The 18087-nt window shown below is 45.8% G+C and overlaps 1 protein-coding gene across 1 annotated transcript; it reads right to left on the bottom strand.

Annotated features, from left to right (window-relative positions):
• Nucleotides 1–2511: 2511 nt before the first annotated feature.
• Nucleotides 2512–4679, bottom strand: FZD2 (frizzled class receptor 2). Its single transcript, XM_007531814.3, has one exon. It carries the CDS (start codon nt 4311–4313, stop codon nt 2619–2621), a length of 1695 nt encoding a protein of 564 aa, XP_007531876.1. The 5' UTR covers nt 4314–4679; the 3' UTR covers nt 2512–2618.
• Nucleotides 4680–18087: the final 13408 nt, after the last annotated feature.

Here is an 18087-nt window from a genome sequence, read left to right on the forward strand (position 1 = left end):
TATGGCAGTACCGGGGACTGAACCTGGGACTTCAGAGCCTCAGGCATGAAAGTCTCCTCGAATAATCATTATGCTATTTATCCCAGCCCAGGATCTCATACTTTTAAGTGCAATGCGGTAACCTCTGCATCACCCCCTGGATGGCCATGAAATCTAGTTTTCCAGTTATTTCAGGTCCTCTTCCCTACATTAGCAGACTTTGAAGGAAGGTGATTTGAGAAGGAAAAAGCAATCTTTACCAAAATTCCTTCCCTCTCCACCCTCACATTTCCCAACTAGAGGAAGGAAAAAGCAATTAATTGTTGTTAACCCTCCACCTTCTGCTATTAGCTTACTGAGATACAGAAGACAGGCAGCTGGTATTCAAGAAACTTAAGTAAGACTGAGGCTGAGGGTAGAGTCTTCCTCAAATATCTAAGAGACCAGCATTCCTCTTTCTACTAACCACTGTCCCCCACCCCATCACACACCCACCAATGATAGTCATAGCTTCTTTGGCTCTCACTGCCTAGAGAGGCAATTTCCATGTCTGTGATTCCACTCTTTCCTGCAGTCCTTGTGGGGTTCCTTGAACACCCTGCAACAAATGGAGTGCAGAGGCAGTGTGACCGAGCCAGACCTGCTTCTTTGATGGCTAAAGGAAACTCATGTGGAGACTTCACACACCTCATTTGAGAAAAATAGTCATTTCATCTTCTAATATTGGCCACCAGCCCAAATGATATAGAAGATACTATGGGGGGGGGGGGGGAACTCAGCTGAAATCACCAGGCTTCATACAATTCCAAACAAAGACCCGCATACGGGTTCAATTACCACCAAACATTTACAGATTCCCCTCCCCCAACATAAACTAACACATGCAAACACTTCGAAGTAGGGGTTCGAACTAACTTTCTCCCTTGTTCCAAAGACAGCCAACAAAGTGTGGAAGGCATTTTCCTTATCACTATCCAGCTAAAAAAAATAAGGTCTGGGGCAAGCAATCAATTCTCCACCCCACCCCCAACCAAGTAAGTGGAGGAGAGGGAAAGAGGTAAGGTTTACTGAAACTAGTAAAAAGTTACAACCCTGTTAAATACAATTAAAGGGCTAGATCTCTACAAGATAATTAAATGCACTTTATTATTATGATTATTAGCTTTTAATTTGCACTATTATCAAGAGACAGGAAATGATGAAAATTTTAGTTATGTGGCATACTTATTCTACCTCCAACCATTGGTCTTCAAATTAATCCTTTGGAATTTAAAATTTTAAAATATTGTAAACTGTTGAAGGGAATAATGTGTACTGGAAACTAGAATTCTCATACCAGTGTCAAAGATACATAAAGAAAATTTTTGACTTTTATTTGTGGGGTAGGGAGAAGATAAGAAACATCTGTTATAAACATTCTATCAATCTTGTGATATAGAATGTCATGTAAACACTCAACCCAACCCCCAACAGTCACAAAGAGTCTGCCCAGAGCCTTCTTCCAAAGCAAGGATACCCACCCACCCCCACCCACCCACTTTCTGGACAAGTTTGAAAAGAAACCAGTCTTTTGTCAAAGGAAAATGAAAAACCCCACTAGCCCAATCATCCCCTCCCTCCAACCAAACCCATTTTTACTGCTTTTTGAAAAAGGAAACATACACACCACACCAACCAAGCCTCCAACTGCTAATCCAAATGCCATAGAAGATGTTTAACTGGGGGGGGGGTCCCCACAGGGAGTAGATTGGGGTGGGGGAGTGCAGACATAAGGATACTTTCAAACCCCAGAATTTGCAAATGCTTAAAGGCTAATAATGGTTCTTCTGAAATTGGAGGTAGTCAGGATCTGATTCAAGAACAGATAGTGAGTGTGTATATGTATGCTGTGCATACAGTGGTGAGGGCATTGTATCAAAACACTTCACAAAGCCCTTTAGACTCAAGCTTTGGGGCAACAAGGTCAAAGAGAAAGATCCTCCTGCTTTCAAGGGGCCATGGGTGTGTGGTCTCATTCTCACAAGTTCTGGGCCCTCTCTCCAACACCCCACCCATGACTTCTTTTTTTCATGTCATCTCCTTTGTGAGGTTCAAAGATGGAGTAAGTGAGACAGGCAAAGCGAGGAGAAAGGTAGAGAAGGGAAAACTAAAGATAAAGAAACCAAGTCTTGTTCAAAAATATCCCAGTTTCCACAGGCCCAGCGTCAGTGGCAAGATTTGGCGTCACAAGTTGAAAGTAAACTCCCAACTCCTCAAAGACCACACCGCTTCCAGCAGGCCCAGTCCTGCCAAATCACCAAAAAATTCGAAACGAAGTTGGGAAAGGTTGCTTAAAGAGAGCTGAAGAAAAGGGAACCCCCTCGACTCCCTGCTTTCCTCATTTCTTGGCTCTGGCGCCCCTTGCTGCTCTTTTCTCCCCCCTTTAAATAGAAAATGTATCATTTAACTTACAAACACTATTTACACCTCTAATTACAAACCTGCTGAGGCTGTTGGGCAGAATTCTCTTTACAAAGCCACCTAAAAAAGAAATGGTTTCGATTGTTCTTTATTTAAAAAAATAAAATAAGGAGTCTGTAGGAGCCCCCCACCCGCGGGGGAGGATACCGCCCGGGACACAGCCTAGGGGCGCCCCCTCTCTACACCGTGGTCTCCCCGTGCCGGCTGTTGGTTAGACGGGTGTAGAACTTCCTCCAGGAGTGCAAAGTCTTGCCAGACCAGATCCAGAAGCCCGACGTGATGCCCACAATGAGCGTCATGAGGTATTTGATCATGTAGACGGTGAAGTCGGGCGACATGCGCGGCGTGTAGTGCGCGGGGCAGGGGATGGCCAGGCTCTTGCAGTGCTGGCTCACCCATGAGCGCTCCCAGTGCTCCCGGAAGGCTTGCTCGTAGAAGTAGCAGGCGATGACGATGGTAGCCGGCACGGTGTAGAGCACCGAGAAGACGCCAATGCGCACCATAAGCCGCTCCAACTTCTCCGTCTTGGTACCGTCGTGCTTCATGATGGTGCGGATACGGAAGAGCGACACAAACCCCGCCAGGAGGAAGGATGTGCCGATGAACAAGTACACGAAGAGTGGTGCCAGCACGAAGCCCCGCAGCGGGTCCAGGCTGTTGAGGCCCACGAAGCACACGCCACTCAGCAGGTCGCCGTCAATCTGGCCCATGGCCAGGATGGTGATGGTCTTGACCGCAGGCACGGCCCACGCAGCCAGGTGGAAGTATTGCGAGTTGGCCTCGATGGCCTCGTGGCCCCACTTCATGCCCGCCGCCAGGAACCAGGTGAGCGACAGGATGACCCACCAGATGGAACTGGCCATGCTGAAAAAGTAGAGCATCATGAAGAGGATGGTGCAGCCCTCCTTCTTGGTGCCCTGCACCACCGTGCGGTAGCCGTCTTCAGAGAAGCGCTCGTTGCACACCACACGCTCTTGGAGCACGAAGCCCGCGATGTAGGCCACAGACACCATCGTATAGCAGCCAGACAGAAAGATGATGGGCCGCTCAGGGTAGCGGAAGCGCTGCATGTCCACCAGGTACGTGGTGACTGTGAAGAAGGTGGAGGCGCAGCACAGCACCGACCAGGTGAGGATCCACAGGCGCGCAAAGCGCGTCTCCTCCTGCGAGAAGAACATGGAGCCGTCGGGCCGGGCCGGCTCGCAGGGAGCCGCGCAGTCGCGCTCTCCCAGAAACTTGTAGCTGAGATAAGACGGCACCTTGAGAACTCGCGGGCAGTGGAAAGGGTGCTCTAGCGTGGCGTAGCGCGGAGGCGAGCCGCCGCCAGGGCCTCCCGGAGTGCCCCCAGCGCCAGGCTGCAGGCCCGGCGGCGGCGCGGTAGTGAGCAGCGCCGGCGTGCCGTCCTCCGAGTGGTTCTGGCCCACGCAGATCTGCTCGGCGCCGTGGCGCGGGAAGTGCTCGCAGCGCAGGCGCTCGGGCCACTGGAAGCCGAATTTGTTCATGAGCGCCTCGCAGCCCTGCCGCGCGCGCTCGCAGATGGAGCGGCACGGCGGGATGGCCTGCTCCAGCACGGTGCACACCGGGGCGTACATGGAGCACAGGAAGAAGCGCAATTCCGGCGAGCACTGCACCTTCACCAACGGGTAGAATTGGTGCACCTCCAGGCCCGCGTCCTCCTGGTTCGTGTGACCCAAAAGGTTGGGCATGATGGTCTGGTTGTAGGCGATGTCCGTGCACAACGGGATGGAGATGGGCTGGCAGAAGCCGTGGTCCGGGATAGAGATACCCTTCTCCCCGTGGAACTGGGCCGGCCCAGCAGCGGGCAGCAACATCAGCGGCAGCAGCAGGCGGGGCAGGGCGCTGCGGGGCCGCATGCTGGCCACCGCCCCCCACCCGGCTCCGGGGCACCCCCCGCCCCCGCCCCCAGCCTCAAAACCGTGTGCCTTCTTGCCGCCGCTTTGCCGCGGCCGCCGCCTCCAGCGCCTTTCTCCAAACTTTGCTCGCGGTCGCAGAGTTGGGGAGGCTGGGGGTGGGGTGGGGGGCGGCGCGCCTGCCAGCTAGCCCGCCACGCTCGGACTGAGCCGCTGGAGCGCCGCTCGCCCTCGCTCCTCTGCCTCCTCCTCAGGCCTCTCCCCTCCCTTCTCCGCCCAGCGACTCCTTTGTGCCTTCCTTCAGCCCTCACCTCGGCTTCTCGGATCCCAATTAGTCGGTTTCAAGGGGGCCCCCACCGGTGGCCCCGCCCCCTCTCCAGCTCCCCAAAAAAGGGATTCTTGAAACCACCCCGTCGAGCTCTAAGAACCATCCCAAAATGTGCTCTCGGCCAATCAGATTTAAACCGGAGGACCAGCCCTGAGGGCTGGATTGGTCGACCACAACATAATGAGATCAGAAACCAGATGCCAACAAAACTCCCCCCCCCCTTTGCTTTTTAAAGAGACAGGCTATTACTATGCTAAGGGCTATTTGCACAGCACGAGATTTCTCTGCTTTGACGGCCGGGATATGTCCCCCAGAACTTCGGCAGACCCAAACTCCTCCAGCCTGGAGCACTCTGCTTCCTGGGGCCTTGGAGCTTTCCCGAGTAGGGCCTCTTTAACTCCTTGCCTTAGCCCCTGTTCCTCGAACCCCACCTATTCAAGTCCAATTTATTAGCGCAAGTGAAAAAAAAAAAAAAAAAAACCTCGTTTAAACTTTTTTTAGAGATTAAAATACGTAAGTTTACGAAGACTTTACTCTTAGTCCCTTTTCATGGAATTAGAAAAGGAGTTTCTCTTCACCCTATACATAGGTCCTTAGGACTCTGCCTCGCCCCTCCCCCTACACACACCCTTAAATAACCCTCTTTAAAAAAAAAAAAAAAGAAAGAAAAGAAAAAAGAAAACCTATCTCTTTAAGAGAATCTTAAAGGGGCCTGGACTCCGGGGCGTAATTGCCCCGTAGCTAGCACAAAGGAGCCCATTATGGTTCTTTGTGTTCCGTGGCACCTCAAAGTGAGAAAACTCAGGAACTCAGAGGCCCAGAGTAGTGGGCTTGAGATGGGAGTAGGAGGGGACGAAGTAAAGGAGAATGGCCTGAAGCTGTGACTTCTCCCTCCCCCTTCTTCCGAGGCAAATCTTAATTATGCAAAGTAAAGTTTAGTTACCATAAGGAGAAGGTCTTAATCGAAGGTTAGTGGTGGGAGGTGAGGGATGAATCTCTTAGACCGTTTGGGATGGGTGGGTGGGGTTTCCTCTCTCCATCTCTGCTTTAGCCCCCTAAAAACTTCCAGATATGGTCTTCTGGGAGAGAGGGAGAGGGAGAGGGAGAGGGAGAGAGAGAGAGTTTTATCTAAACCTTAAGTGATTCCACACCAGAAAGAGGTGGTGTGTGTGGATGGGGGAGGTTGGAAGGTTGTAATGGATTTTCAAACCCCCACCCTATGAATTTAGAGGTGGGTGTCCATCTTGCAGGGTTCCTGATAAATTTAGAAAAGTTTTCTTTTTTCCTCTCCTTGGATTTTAAATTTGAGAGGGATTTTTAGGGAGGAGAAGGAGAATTTGCATGCAAATCTCCTGGGCCTTGTACTGGATGATGGATCATTTATTTCTATTGTCTCTCTTGTGGGAAGGGGGAGCACTTAAAAAGAAGAAAGAAAATTGAATTTAGAAAACCCTTTTACTTCTCAGTATGGACCAAATTCTCCTAGCTTGGGGAAATGCTTTCTGCTCCAAACAGAGAAAAGATTGCTTTCAAACAAATATATATGAAAAAGAAATTTAAAAGAGAGATGTAAGGAGGCAGGCAGAAAGACAGTTTGGATCCAGGTGTAACAGAATTCAAGTGTTTTCCTGATTGAATGATATAATACAGATTTTCAGGTTCTTTATAACATGGGAGAACTCTTTATCTTGGAGAACTTACCTTTGTGCACTTTTTTTTTTTAATAGTGACTGAGTGAAAGAGACCACAGCACAAAAGTCTTTTTTAAAAAATATATTTTTATATTTATTTATTTCCTTTTGTTGCCCTTGTTTTATTGTTGTAGTTATTATTGTTGTTATTGATGTCATTGTTGGATAGGACAGAGAGAAATGGAGAGAAAGACAGACACCTGCAGACCTGCTTCACGGCCTGTGAAGGGACTTCCCTGCAGGTGGGGAGCTGGGTGCTCGAACCAGGATCCTTACACCCGTCCTTGTGCTTTGCACCACATGCGCTTAGCTCGCTGGGCTACCGCCCGACTCCCAGCACAGAAGTTTCTTTCAGTGCAGTGGGAGCTAGTTTCAAACCTGAGTTGTGCACATGACATAACACTGTACTATCCAAGGGAGCTATTTCCCAGGCCCACCTCTTTAGTACTTTAGAAACTATTTTTCCTGAAAAATCAGGGAAATGTGCCTTCACTCTCTGTTGTATTTCCATTCCACCTACAAGGCCATACCCTGCTCAGAGCTGTCTAGCACTGGGAAAGTTGTGTTATCCTGGTTTGCCAGCACAAATTAAAAACCTTGGTGCTGCTCCTTAAGATGTCCCCTCCTACTTTACCTCCTGGGCATCTTTGGAGTTAGTGTCCCACCCAAGACCTGGACATGAAAACAAAAAATGAATCAAATGTAACATCTTCAGTTTCCTTCCAGGACAAACCTGTTTCCCTACCCTGGCACTTAAATAACAGCTATCCATTTCCAGCCACTACAAGGCAAAGTGAAAAATGGAATGGTGTGTGTGTGTGTTTTCTTTTAAGATTTTTGAACAATTATTTTATTGTGAGCTTGATAATTCACAGTATAGTTGTTGATGCATGAGTATGTTTTCTCACTGTGATAAATGTCCACAAAACAGTCTCACCCCGGGGGGGGGGGTGGAGACATTCTTTAATTAACTCAATCAGCCCTTTATTGTACTGTAATTGATGCTTTGGGGAATTTTGACAATCTTTGGGGAATCTTCACATGTGATGCTGGGGATCAAACTCAGAACCTCAGGCTTGAGAATCTAACTCTTTCCCATGTGCCATATCTCAGGCCATTTGTGGTCACTTCTATAACCTCTATGTGAGTGAACAGGACTTGAGTGAACAGGACTGGAGCCTGTGTGTTTGGACCACAAGCCCATACACAGCACTTTTCACTCTACCAACCTGCCTTCCCACTATAAGAGTCTTCTAACTAAAGAAAACACAGACTCTGGTTTAGAAGCATAGTGGTAGGAGCTAGGGAGATAGCATAGTAATTATACAGTAAGATTTTAATGCCTGAGTTACCAAAGGTCCCAGGTTCAATCCCAGGAGCATCATAAGCCAGAGCTGAGCAGTACACTGATAAAATAATTAATTAATTAAAGTAAAAGTTTAGTGAGGGGGCTAGTAGATAGCTCACTTGATAGGACACAAGATTTACCAAGCACAAAGCGCCAGATTAGAACACTGACACCACATGGAGCACCATGGCACTAATACCAGACGGTAGAGCAGTCCTGTGATGTCTCTCCCTCACTATATGTTTCTCTGTATCTGAAAAATGTTAAAAGAATAATAATAAAAAAAAACAGCTAAGGCAAAGTGGACTCAAAACAAGTATGCAGCCCCTGTACCTCACTTACACACACACAATCAATAAAAGCTTCTGGTGCCACCTGATAGACATAGCACTTAATCTTGACTTTTCTTTTTTTTATTTTATATTTGTTTGTTTTCCCTTTTGTTGCCCTTTTTTATTGTTGTAGTTATTATTGTTGTTGTTATTGATGTCGTCGTTGTTAGACAGGACAGAGAGAAATGGAGAGAGGAGGGGAAGACAGAGAGGGAGAGAGAAATCTGATAGACTCCTGCAGACCTGCTTCACCACCTGTGAAGCGACTCCCGTACAGGTGGGGAGCCAGGGGCTTGAACCGGGATCCTTATGCCGGTCCTTGTGCTTTGCACCACATGCGCTTAACCCACTGTGCTCCCACCTGACTCCCAGTCTTGACTTTTTAAAATACGTATTTTATTTTATTTATTTATTTTACCATTGTACTGTTCAGCTCTGGCTTATCTTATGGTGGTGTGGGAGACTGAACCTGGGACTTTGGAGCCTGAGGCAGGTGAGTCTGTTTGCATAACCATTATGCTATCTGTCCTCCACCCAATATTTATTTATTTATTTATAGTGTAGAGAGAATGAGAGAGAGATCTCTCTGGCACATGCAGTACCAGGGATCAAATTCAGGTTATTAATGTTTATCAGTCTAGTACTTAAACCACTGGACCACTTGATTTGTATCTTTTTTTTTTAATATTTATTTTATTTATTTATTCCCTTTTGTTGCCCTTGTTGTTTTATTGTTGTAGTTATTATTGTTGTTGTCATTGTTGGATAGGACAGAGAGAAATGGAGAGAGGAGGGGAAGACAGAGAGGAGGAGAGAAAGATAGACACCTGCAGACCTGCTTCACCGCCTGTGAAGCGACTCCCTTGCAGGTGGGGAGCCGGGGTTCGAACCGGGATCCTTATGCTGGTCCTTGTGCTTTGCGCCACCTGCGCTTAACCCGCTGTGCTACAGCCCGACTCCCGATTTGTATCTTAAAGAAAGCAAAACTAGAGTTCTGCTCCTTCATATTCAGTGTTGAGAATCAAACCCAGAACCTCCAGTTGGCCCCTTAGTTTTGATTTTTTTTTTTTCAAAGTAACTTGAGCATTAGCCTGGGCCTATTCTCTAACTCTTCTACAGGCTGTGTGACTTTGCTTCTCTGAACCTCAATTTTCCCATCCGTAAAATGGCGATAAGCCAACAGTTTTTTTTTTTGTATGTGAGACTACACATCCAAAACAATGTCAAAGCTACAGAAATACATTTTATAATAATTATAATAATCATAATAAAAACCAAGAAATGATTAATTAATTATTCAACAAACAGTTTTGGTATTTGTTACCATTTACTGAGCTCTCATTAAGCTCTGCATGTAAGTTGTACATATGCCTACAAAGTAGGTATGTATTTTGTTTATGGATGAAGAAGCTAACCTTATGTTAGATCTGGAAGCTTCCTCAAGGTCAGATGGTAGGTGGTAGAGCTTAGGTGTAAATCCCACTTTAATTTAGCTTTTTTTTTTTTTTTACTAAAGCACTGCTCAGCTCTGGTGTATGGTAGTGCAGGGGTTGAACCTGGGACTTTTGAGCCTTAGGCATGAGAGTTTCTTTGCATAACCACTATGCTATCTACCCCACCCCTTTCTTTTAATTAGTTAATTTAAAAAAATTATTTTGTCTATTTATTTAATTTTGTTGTTATCACAGCACTGCTCAGCTCTGGCTTATGGTAGTGTGAGGGATTAAACCTGGGATTTTGGTGTCTCAGGCATGAAAGTCTCTTTGCATAACCATTATGCTATCTACCCCCACCAATTAGTTAATTTTTTAATAATTATTTTATTTAATAAGCTTTTCTTTATATATATTTTTTTTACTTATTTTCCCTTTTGTTACCCTTGTTGTTGTAGTTATTATTGTTGTTGTTATTGATGTCATCGTTGTTAGATAGGACAGAGAGAAATAGAGAGAGGAGGGGAAGACAGAAGGGGGAGAGAAAGATAGACACCTGCAGACTGTGAAGCAACTCCCCTGGAGGTGGGGAGCTGGGGGCTTGAACCAGGATTCTTTTTTTTTTATATAAAGTAAATATTTTTATATATTTATTTATTTCCCCTTTTGTTGCCCTTGTTGTAGTTATTATTATTGTTGTTGTTATTGTTGTTGTCATTGTTAGATAGGACAGAGAGAAATGGAAAGAGGAAGGGAAGACAGAGAGGGGGAGAGAAAGATAGACACCTGCAGACTTGCTTCACCACCTGTGAAGTGACTCCCATGAAGGTGGGGAGCCTAGGGCTTGAACCCAGTCCTTGCACTTTGCACCACATGCACTTAACCCACTGCGCTACCACCCAACTCCCTATTAGTTAATTTTTTTAATTTGTTTTTTAGGCAGAGCACTGCTTAGTTCCATGTTATTGTGGTGCTGGAGATTGAACCTAGGATCTCTGGTGTCTAAGGCATAATTAGTTAATTTACTTCATGGGAGAGGCCAGCATAGCCCTTGGACCATGGTGCTCTGGATCAAACCTAGGGTCTTGTATATGCAAGTCCTGCTCTTAGCTGCTGTGCCACCTCCCCAGCTGCTAGTTGACTTTCAAAGTTGTATTCTGTCTCCTCCACAATACCACCCCTAGTGTCTATAAAATAGATTCACTGGGACTGGGGAGACAGCATAATGATTATGCAAGACTCTCATGCCTGAGACTCCAAAGTCCCAGGTTCAATCCCTAGCACCACAGTGTACCAGAACTGAGTAGTGGTACTCTGGTGCCTCTATCTCCCCTAACGCCTCTCTCCCCCTTTCCCATTTTGTGCTACCCTTTCTATCTCTCTCTCTCATTATAAATAAATAGATAGATGAAATTTTTTTTAAAAAGATAGCTTCTCAGCGCACGTGGCGCAAATCGCCAGGACCTGCGTAAGGATCCCAGTTCGAGCCCCCGGCTCCCCACCTGCAGGGGAGTCACTTCACAAGTGGTGAAGCAAGTCTGAAGGTGTCTGTCTTTCTCTCCTCCTCTCTGTCTTCCCCTCCTCTCTCCATTTCTCTCTGTCTTATCCAACAACAACGACATTAATAACCACAACAATGTTAAACAACAAGGGCAACAAAAAGGAAAATAAATAAATAAGAACTTAATTTATAAAAAAAAAAAATCAAAAAAAAAAAAAGATAGCTTCTCTGCTTTGCAATGTGTGAACCCTAGGTTTGGGTCTCTGGTCTACATGGCATTGGGGAAACCTCAGTGCTGTCTGTCTTTCTTATTGAAAAAGTTGGTCCAGGGAGGTGAAGTTCGAGTGATGATAACAAGAACACAAAATAAGTGTATGTGGGGGCCAGGTGGTAGTACACCTGATTAAGCACACACATAGTATACAAGGACCCAGGTTCAAGACCCTGGTCCCCACCTGTAGGAGGAAAGATTCATAATTGGTGAAGTAGGGCTGCAGGTGTCTCTCTGTCTCTTTCCTTCTGTATCCCCCCATCACTCTCACTTTCTGTCTCTATCCAATCATTAAAATTTAAAAATAAGTATGTGCTTTTATTCACTTAATAAACCTCTAGGGTTTATAGTTTAGTGGAAGAAACTTGTGTTTTCACATGGCACTTGCACAGATGTAACATTGCCCCAGGATCCACTGCTAAGGGATCCTGCCCATTGTATAAGTGTATAAGTGTACTGGGGAAGGAATCATGATTTACAGAGGGCAGCAGAAATCTGTGTCCTTGGGCTAAAAAGTGAAACAGAATGAGGTGACAAGAGGCCAGTGGGTATCAGGCCTATAGGGCTATGCATACCACTTGTATATTGCTGACTGTAGAAATATAAACCCAGTCTCATGCAGAAAGAGACATAAATCAGACAGCACAGAGATAAGCAGTCTAGCTAGGCAGAAAGAACGGTGGATGCAAGGGTGTGGTGGGATGAAATAAACAGAATGGCCAGGGAAAGTATGTATCCAAGTAAGTTTTGTCCTGTTAGTGGTACCGTGGCTAGAACTCTGGTCTCTCCAGCATGAGGTCATGAGTTCAATCCCTGGCATTTCATGTGCCAGAATAATGCGTTGGTTCTCTTTCTCTCATTAATACATAATAATAATAGTATTGAAAGGTGCTACATACTCCATTCCATAGGAGTGGTCTGCTGAAGCAGAAACCTCTATCTAGCAGGAGAGCAGAGGAAATAACTGGTGGAAAGGAAAGGAACCTGGTCTGGAGCACAGAATTAGCTGGCTGCTGCAGACAGGGCTCCTGCCCACACCTGCTGAGTGGCCTTAGGCTAGTCACTTTCTCTTTTTTAGCTTGGTTTCCTTATCTGTATAAAGAGAGCATTGAAAAAAAAAGTATTGACAGTACAATACTGAAAAAGGATGACAGAGGACCTAATGGGGGTTATATTTTTTTGTGGAAAACTGAGAAATGTTATGCATGTATAAACTATTGTATTTACTGTCAACTGTAAAACATTAATCTCCCAATAAAGAAATTAATATATATGTATATATATACACATATACATATACATATACATACACATGACACAGTGGATAAAGCAGTGGACCCTCAAGCATGAGGTTCTGAATCTGATCTCTGGCACTGAATGTGCCAGAATGATATCTTGGTTGTCTCTCATGTTAATAAATAAATCTTTGGGAGGTGGGTGGTGGCACAGTGGGTTAAGCATACAGTGGGTTAAGCGCAAGGACCCACATAAGGATCCCAGTTGAGTCCCAGGCTCCCCACCACAGGGGGTTCACTTCACAGGCGGTGAAGCAGGTCTGCAGGTGTCTATCTCTCTCCCCCCTCTCTATCTTCCCTTCCTCTCTCCATTTCTCTCTGTCCTACCCAACAACAACAATAACAATAATAATAAAAATGATAAACAACAAGGACAACAAAAGGGAAAATATAAATCTTTTAAAAATGTATTACTTTTATTTTACTTTTGCCATCAGAGCTTCAATCGGACTTCATGGCCTATGTGACTCCATCATTCTCAGCAAACACCTTTTTTTAATATTTATGTATTTATTTATTCCCTTTTGTTGCCCTTGTTGTTTTATTGTTGTAGTTATTATTGATGTCGTTGTTGGATAGGACAGGGAGAAATGGAGAGAGAAGGGGAAGACAGAGAAGAGGAGAGAATGATAGACACCTGCAGACCTGCTTCACAATTTGTGAAGCGACTCCCCTGCAGGTGGGGAGCCGGGGACTCGAACCGGGATTCTTCCATGGGTCCTTATGCTTTAGCAAACACCTTTTTTTTTTTTCCTTTTTCAGACTAGGGTGAAAGGGAGAGAGGAAAGACACCACAGCATTGTTCTATTGCTTGTGAAGCTTACATTCTGCATGGTGCTCCCATGTGAAGGCCAGGGGCTCCTCAAACATTGTAAAGTGTCTACTCTACCAAGTGAGCTATTTCCCACCCCCACTAATTTTACTTTTGCATGTCGGGGCATATAAAAACAATATGTTGGTCCAACAACAATACTAACAACAACAACAACAAAAACAAGGACAACAACAATAAAAAAACAATATGTTGGTCATAGTAAATGTCTCCTCCTTGCTTTATGCTTTCTGACACAGAGAAAGGTTTGTGTGTCACAGATGAATAAGTTGATAGCAGTCAGTAAGCTCCAATGTCCAACGGGAATGGCCAGGAGTGATCACCAGGAAGTTCTTCCAGTTAAGGAAAGCCAGAGGGCTCTACCCACTCTTCCACAAAAATCCTCTAGTCTCTGCCTTCCACTTTGCCATGGGCAAGAGTCCAGATAATTGCACATGCCCCTGTCTCCTTGCTCTTTTCCTCTTACAACCCCTTTACAGAGAATTCATCCTCCTTCTGCTGGCTGTCTTCTAAGGGGAAATGTTTGCTAAAGTGACTGTCCACAAAATCTTCAAGAACCCCAGAGAGAGTTGTGGCTCCTATTCTGCTTCCTTAATCCTAGGCCAGCATTCTTCCTCCCCTAAAACACTCAGAGCCCATCACTCAAAAGGGGGAGGTTGTGTGTATCTGTAGAGGGTGAGGAAGAGACATGACTTCAGAGACATAGAGATCCTTAGAAACTATATGATCCTGGAAACTTTGTGGAAGTCAGAGTTTAGCCTTCAGAGAACCTAGCAGAGACCCTCTTTCCCAGTGAATAAGGCAGTGCTCTGCTCTAGGAGACTTCCTTTCTCCCAGATCTGGGTCACGAAAACCTTCAAAGAGATAATAAGTTCCCTTTCCTTGAACTCCATCACTGTTATCTCTGAGTTCTTAGCGGGAGCAGCCCTTGGAAATCAGCTATAGCTTGGTCAAGAATCCATTCACCATGGAGTTGGGTGGTAGCGCAGCAGGTTAAGCACACGTGGCACAAAGTGCAAGGACCAGCGTAAGGATCCTGGTTCGAGACCCCAGCTCCTACCTACAAGGGGGTCACTTCACAGGCAGTGAAGCAAGTCTGCAGGTGTCTATCTCTCCCGCCCCCTCTCTGTCTTCCCCTCCTCTCTCTATCCTATCCAACAAAAATGACAACAATAATTACTACATCAATAAAACAATAAGGGCAACAAAAGGGAATAAATAAATAAATATTAAAAAAAAACAATCCATCTACCTGTATGAGGGAAGCTTTACAAGTGAGCAATGAAGCACCACTGCAAGTATTTTTCCTTTTCCCTTTCTATCTCCCCTTCCTTCTCAATCTGTCCTTAACCCAAAAAAAGAAAAAGAAAAAAGAAAGAAAAAGGCACTGGCAATGGCAGATTTATTGTGCAGGCACTGAGTCCTAGCCAATGTCAACCCAGATGGCAATAAGAGAGAAAGAAAGGGGGGCCGGGCGGTAGTGCAGTGGGTTAAGCACACATGACACAAAGCACAAGAACCAGTATAAGGATCCTGGTTCTAGCCCCCAGCTCCCCACCTACAGGGGAGTTGATTCACAAGCAGTGAAGCAGGTCTGCAGGTGTCTATCTTTCTCTCCCCCTCTCTGTCTTTCCTCCTTTCTCAATTTCTCTCTGTCCTATCCAACACAGCGACAGCAATAGCAACAATAATACAAATAACAACAGCAATGATAAACAAGGGCAACAAAAGGAAAAAAATAGCCTCCAGGAGCAGTGGATTCGAAGTGCAGGCACAGAGCCCCAGCAATAACCCTGGAGGCAAGAGAGGTGTGTGTGTGGGGGGGGAGAAAGAAAGGAAGGAGGGCCAGGCAGTAGCACATTGGTTTAAGTACATATAGTGCAAAGCGTAGGGATTCCCATTTGAGCCGCAGGTCCCCACCTACAGGGGGAGAGGTCGCTTCACATGTGGTGAAGCAGGTCTGCAGGTGTCTTTCTCACCCCCCCTCTTCTCCTCCTTTCATAATCTCCCTCCCTCTCTCTCTCCCTCTCTCTCTCTCTCTCTCTCTCTCTCTCTCTCTTTAACCAGAACACTGCTCAGCTTTGGCTTATGGTGGTGCAGGGATTGAACCCGGGACTTGACTGAGCCTCAGGCATGAGGGTCTGTTTGCAAAACCATTATGCTATGTACCCCCCGCCCTCTTAATTTCTCTCTTATCCAGTAACATCAACAGCAACAACAACAAAAATTTTAAAAAAGAAATGGCTGTCAGGAGCAGTGGCTTTGTAGTGCAAGCACTGAGCCCCAGTGATAACCCTGAAGGCAAAAAAGAAAAAGAGAGAAAGGGAAATCAATGCAAGGTAGCACAGTGGATAAAGCATGAAGTCCCTGAGTTAAATCCCCAGCATTGCATGTTCCAGAATAATGCTCTGCTTCTCTCCCTGTCATAAATACCAAATCTTGGGAAAAAAATTTTTTAGGGGTGGGGAGACAACATACTGGTTATGCAAAAAGATTTTCATGACTGAGGCTCTAAAGCCTCAGAGAGAGACCAGAGCACTGATCACTTCTGGTTTATGGCAGTGCTGGGGATTGAACTTGGGAGCTCAGAGCCTTAGACATCAAGGCCATTTGCATAACCCTTATGTTGTCTCCCAAGCCCAATTTATTTATGTATAAGAGAAAGAAGGAGAGTGAGAACCAGAGCATCACTGATATGGTGCTAGGAATCAAACTCAGGACCTCATGTTTGGGAGTCCAAGGCTTCATCCACCGTGCTACCTCCTGGGCCACTCTGTGCCTCTCATTCCATATGGAAAAGTTGGCCCAGTGTGTTGAAGGGAATGCCTGCCTCCATGGGTGGCCAACACTATATTGTTTCTTCTCCAAAACAGAAGATTCCGGGTGCATCTGGGTGACAAGTCTAGCAGATGGAGACTTGTCTCAAGTGGCCTCCCCCAGGGCTCTGTTCTGGCTCCTACGCTATTTAATATTTACATCAATGACCTCCCAGAAACTTCTTCAAGGAAGTTCATCTACACCGATGACATCTGCTGTGCAACTCAAGCATCCAAGTTCGACATCCTCGAGGAAACACTCACGAAAGACATGTCTCTGATATCTGATTACTGTAAAAAATGGCGACTAATCCCTAGCACTGCAAAAACGGTATCTTCTGTTTTCCATCTACACCATGCCTCGGCCTCGCGTGAGCTTAATGTGCAGCTTGGCGATACGAGAATCCGGCATGAAGCCCAGCCAGTCTATCTTGGCGTTACTCTCGATCACACTCTGTCATTTCACGAACATCTCATAAAAACTGCAGCAAAGGTGGGCGCGAGGAATCACATCATTGCAAGACTGGCCAGCTCCTCATGGGGCGCGAGCGCTTTCACACTACGATCATCATCTCTGGCATTATGCTATTCCACTGCAGAATACTGTGCCCCAGTATGGTTCCGTAGCCCCCATGTCCACTTGGTCGATTCCAAATTATATTCCTCCATGAGGATAATTTCTGGAACCATCCGTTCCACCCCGGTTCCATGGCTGCCAGTTCTTAGCAACATCGCCCCACCAGATATTCGTCGGGATGCAGCATCATCTAAGTTCATTTCCCATGTCTACACTCGACCGGACCTGCCAATATACGTGGATATCTTCGCCCACCCTGTCCAACGTTTGACGTCTCGTCATCCAATCTGGTCCCCTACGCCTACACTGAACTTCTCTGTTCCAGACTCTTGGAAACAGAGTTGGCAGTCAGCTGAGGTAAAGAACAAACACCTCCTCACAGACCCCTGCAAGCGTCAACCCGGCTTTGACCTAGCACGTTATGATTGGGCCCTCCTCAATCACTATTGAACAGGCCATGGCCGGTGCGCTGCTATGTTGCATCGCTGGGGAGCCAGAGACGCCCCGAACTGCCCCTGCAGCTACAGACAGACTATGACCCACATAGTCAACGACTGCCACCTCTCCAGATTCAAAGGAGGTCTCGAAACTTTACATCAGGCTCAACCTGACGCTGTTGACTGGCTAAGGAAGAAGGGCAAACGCTAGAAGAAGAAGAAGAAGAAGAAGAAGAAGAAGAAGAAGAAGAAGAAGAAGAAGAAGAAGAAGAAGAAGAAGAAGAAGAAGAAGAAGAAGAAGAAGAAGGAGAAGAAGAAGGAGAAGAAGGAGAAGAAGGAGAAGAAGGAGAAGAAGGGAATAAATAAATAAATATTTTTTGAGAGAAAGAAAGAAAGAAAGAAAAGAAAAATACAGCTGCAGAATAATCAGGAAATGAAGAACTCTTGGAAACCCCACTTCCAGCCCACTTAAGGCCCCCTTCAGTGTACTTCACCCCACTGCCATCCAAGTTCCAAGACTGACTTTGGGGACTGAAGGGGAGGGGATTTGGCAGAGTACATCTGTTATCTCTCTAGCAACCTTCCCCTATGTCTCTGGAAGGCAAAATGAGCCACAAAAGGATTAAACAGATATAACAGATGATCTATTAATTGTGGTCTTTAATTGGCCCAAGCTGAGCAAAAGTAAGGTGTGGGCTGTTCAGAGAAGAGAGAAAGTAAAGCTGAAAAAGCAATGCTGAGTTTGCTTAGTGAAGTTCTTGGAGGTGATTCTGCCTTCATGGCCCAGGAAATAAACATCCCTGGGAATGAATGAGTCAGATATTTTGTCTCTGGAATCTTCTAGAACCTAATGCCAAGAGTACAAGAGTGGGGGAGCCGAAAGCATAGATTTGAAGATGTGACTTCCAGGATGATG

The sequence above is a fragment of the Erinaceus europaeus genome, chromosome 12, assembly GCF_950295315.1.
Source record: "Erinaceus europaeus chromosome 12, mEriEur2.1, whole genome shotgun sequence".
NCBI lineage: Eukaryota > Metazoa > Chordata > Mammalia > Eulipotyphla > Erinaceidae > Erinaceus > Erinaceus europaeus.

Coding starts and splice junctions, on each gene's coding strand:
- FZD2 (XM_007531814.3), bottom strand. CDS start 4,313: ATGCGGCCCCGCAGCGCCCTGCCCCGCCTGCTGCTGCCGCTGATGTTG.